The 3,640-nt window shown below is 24.9% G+C and overlaps 2 protein-coding genes across 3 annotated transcripts in view; both read left to right on the top strand.

The window, feature by feature from the left end:
• LOC111623665 (protein pellino-like) overlaps nucleotides 1–3,640 on the top strand; it is a 97,262-nt gene that overhangs the window by 70,738 nt on the left and 22,884 nt on the right. The gene's annotated exons all lie outside the window — the stretch shown is intronic.
• LOC111623666 (protein pellino-like) overlaps nucleotides 1,410–3,640 on the top strand; it is an 11,707-nt gene continuing 9,476 nt past the window's right edge. The window contains exon 1 of the mRNA XM_023366336.1: nucleotides 1,410–1,699. Coding sequence (XP_023222104.1) covers nucleotides 1,544–1,699 — 156 coding nt within the window. The 5' untranslated portion in view covers nucleotides 1,410–1,543. The remainder of the gene's footprint in view (nucleotides 1,700–3,640) is intronic.

Below are 3,640 nucleotides of genomic sequence, written 5' to 3'. Positions count from 1 at the left end.
TAAGTTAATATATAATTATATATACAATACCTAATTTATATATAATTAATATATAATTATATGTACAGTACCTAATTTATATATAATTTTATATATAATACTGTACAGACAATAGTAATCTCTTCGTAGCGTGGCGCTCGACGGTGCAGAAAGTAGTTCGGCTGCCCGATGACGTTTTACATAATTATAGGAGTTTTTTACGGATACCGTCGCAATTTTTTCGCAGTTTTATAGGAATCGTAATTATAGGAACCCATTTTATAGGGGGGTCTACTGTACTGGTTTTTTTTTCCATTATTAGATTTTTGTATTTTGGTAATTTATTATCCAGAATACAAAGATAATGCTTAAAAGACTTTTTAAAATCATTCTTAACAGTGCAAAAAATTGTGGAATGCTGTGTACAGCAAATTGTATACTGTGTGAGCAGAGAAAACAGAGAAAAGTTTTTTGTGTTTTACTTTTCTCATGCACACAAAGAGAACAAAAGTAAGTCATAAGTAATATGCACCCTAAATTAAATTAATATTACTTTTATTTTCTATTCTCATGAAATGAGAATTGATCTGTGTTTTATTCACCTCAAAACAAAAAGTTCTCTCTACATTATATTTTTATGATATTGATTTTTCAGAGTGAAACCATAGAATAAATAGAATTAAAACTTTCCATTAATAAAAATGCTTAATGCATCACTGGTTAATATTTTATAAAAAAAAAAATGCATATATTGAAATAAATGACTCTATGAAGGAAAAAAATATATGAGATATTTAGAAACTTATGAATAAAAATAATTTTATCAGTTAAATAGTAAATTATTATTATTTAAAATTTTTCTTTGATACAAATTTCTTTTTGATTGTTTTAAATTATTATCTGTTATATATGTAGTATTTTTTTTTAATGACGTGTAGGATGATATTAAATCATAAAAATTATAAGTTTATTTAAATTTATTTTTAATTTTATTTGTAAAATGATATTTTTATCAAAATTGTAACTTTTGTTTCATCCGAATTTTTTTTTTAATTTTGGCAACATCTATCAGCTTTCCTTTAGATATTTATCTTTTTTAAATAGATCAGACTTCTGAAGTAATTTCTTGCAGGAGTGCACAATGGGTCTTAAGTTGAAATACTTCTGACTTGCCCTCACAGACATAATTTACAATCTACTATATTATTTCTATATTAAATTTAGTAGTAGTAGTAAAATAAATATAATTTTAAAACAAAAATCTTCTAATCTGAATACCGGTATTCTGATAAAATCGCACTTACTAAACCTTTATTGTCCGGTACTTGTAAACTATTCGTAAAAACAAACGTTTTCGGCCTCAGACAAGGTCTTCTTCAGGTTAAAATAATTGGATTCCATTCTTAGATTCTAAACGTTAGTTTTTACGAATAGTTTACAAGTACCAGACAATAAAGGTTTAGTAAGTGTGATTTTATAATTTTAAAATTTCTTTATTTTGAAAGCTTATTTGATATTCTTCTAGATTGGCCGTTCTTCTGAAAGTCCAATTGATTTTGTTGTTATGGACACTATAGCTGGTGATAAAATGGGTGAAAGGAAAGTTACACAGAGTACTATATCACGGTTTTCATGTCGTATACTTATAGAAAGAAACAATAATCACATAGCAAGGATATATGCAGCAGGATTTGACTCTTCATGTAATATATTTCTTGGAGTAAGTATTTGAAGAAATAAGTGTTGTTGAAGAGTGATGGTAAAGATAAATATAATAAGTTTTTTGAATGCAAAACTAGTTCTTAGGTTTAAATAAAACGTTTTATTATTTCTCTTTTCAAAAATAATATATAANTATATTGAATACTACAATTCAATAAATTTTGAAAAGTACTGTGAATTTTATCTTATAAAATATTAAATAATTTAAATCTGAACCAGTAGTTATTACTAATATAGAAGAACAAACAAACTATATCAGCATCATTTCCTGCAGATATACAATTGTGGAAAAACATTAGCTTATCATGCTTATGTACAGGAAGTCAATGTACTGTTATTAAATATGTTGATTTTTGTTACTGTGTATTATGATTAAACTATTGATAAATACATTTTCTACATTGCATAAAGACATTAGGAAACAAATTAAAATAATTATTATTTTTATTCTAGTTAATTTTTTTAATTTTGAATTGTCTATTAATGTTTTATTTATCTGAAATTTGAAAATTCTTAGTCTTGACATGACAATCCATTCACTCCAGTAAAGAAAGGATGTTATACAATTGCCACGTCATATCCATGCATTCTTCAGTTACACAAAACACAAATTATATAAACTTGAGTCTTGAATGGTTGTATGAACAACTCAATTGGAAATGGTGTCTGTCTTATTTTTTATTCCATTAAACATAATATTAGTTTCAAACTCCTCTAAGAATTGTGTACTTAATTCCAAGATTTTAGGTTTTCCTTTTTGAATTGAACCCCAGGATTGCAATCCTAAAAGTAATGACTAGGTTTACTACGCCAATATATTATCCAATTAAAGATCAAGATAACCACTATCTATTGGGGATAAATAATTTTTATTATTTATAACATCATTACAAGCATTTTCAACGTTTTATAAATGTCATCTTCAGGTGAAGAAGAGAACGTTTTCTTGTTTGTCTGAATAGACAGTGCTACCTTGTTCTTTAATTGGATTGCAATCCTACTGAACATCTAGCTATAACATATTAATTTTAGATAATTATAATATATTATTTACAAAATATAGTTTCATTAAATATTTTTATCATAAGGGAACTTATAATTAATGATGCTAACAATGAAATATACAGGGTGATTATAATTAAAAGAGTGGCTATTTAGAACTCTCTATAGAAAAATTATTGGGAAAATCTCAATCAAATTTGGCACATGTACTGTCCTGATTATATGATTTTAGTTTTCAGGTAAAAATTTTATTTCAAAATGTAATTATTCTAGAAACTGGAGAGAATACCAGAAATAATATTCACACCTTAAAATATACTCCAGTAATAAATTCCAATGAAACAAAAATGTTTTTAACCTAAGTTTAAAGATTTTCATCAGTTGAGCATTTGAACATAGAACACATAGAATAAAAATTTTTAAATTTATTCATATTTTGTGTTTTGATTATTTTCATTCAAAAATATTCTATTCAAAATACAAAATAGAATATATTAAAAAATAAACAAAATTATTTTTTAATTTATATTTTTATATTTTGAGTGTTCTTTTCATTTATATAGTTTTATGTTCAAATGCTCAATGATTAATATCTATAAACTTTGATTGAAAACATTTTTTCATTAAAATTTGTTGCTGGAGCATATTTTAAGATATGAATTTTATTACTTCAAAATTCAGCAAAACTTCTAAGAATTTGGTGCAGCTGTCTTCATAATATGCATATTAAGTGCATTTTAAAATGAATTTTTTATATAAAACTAGCTTACCCGTCGTACATTGCTGCAATCTCCAGAAGAAAGGAAATTCAAGCAAACTTGTTATGATAAAATTCAATTTACATTTTATCATTTTTATTGAAACTTATTATTATTATTCATTTTCATCGGGAAAACATTTCAAAGTGTCGTTTCAATTCTATTTATTTATTGGAGTG

Source organism: Centruroides sculpturatus, unplaced genomic scaffold, assembly GCF_000671375.1.
Source record: "Centruroides sculpturatus isolate CEXI.00-Female unplaced genomic scaffold, Cexi_2.0 scaffold176, whole genome shotgun sequence".
NCBI lineage: Eukaryota > Metazoa > Arthropoda > Arachnida > Scorpiones > Buthidae > Centruroides > Centruroides sculpturatus.
This window is presented reverse-complemented; position numbering and strand designations above follow the sequence as displayed.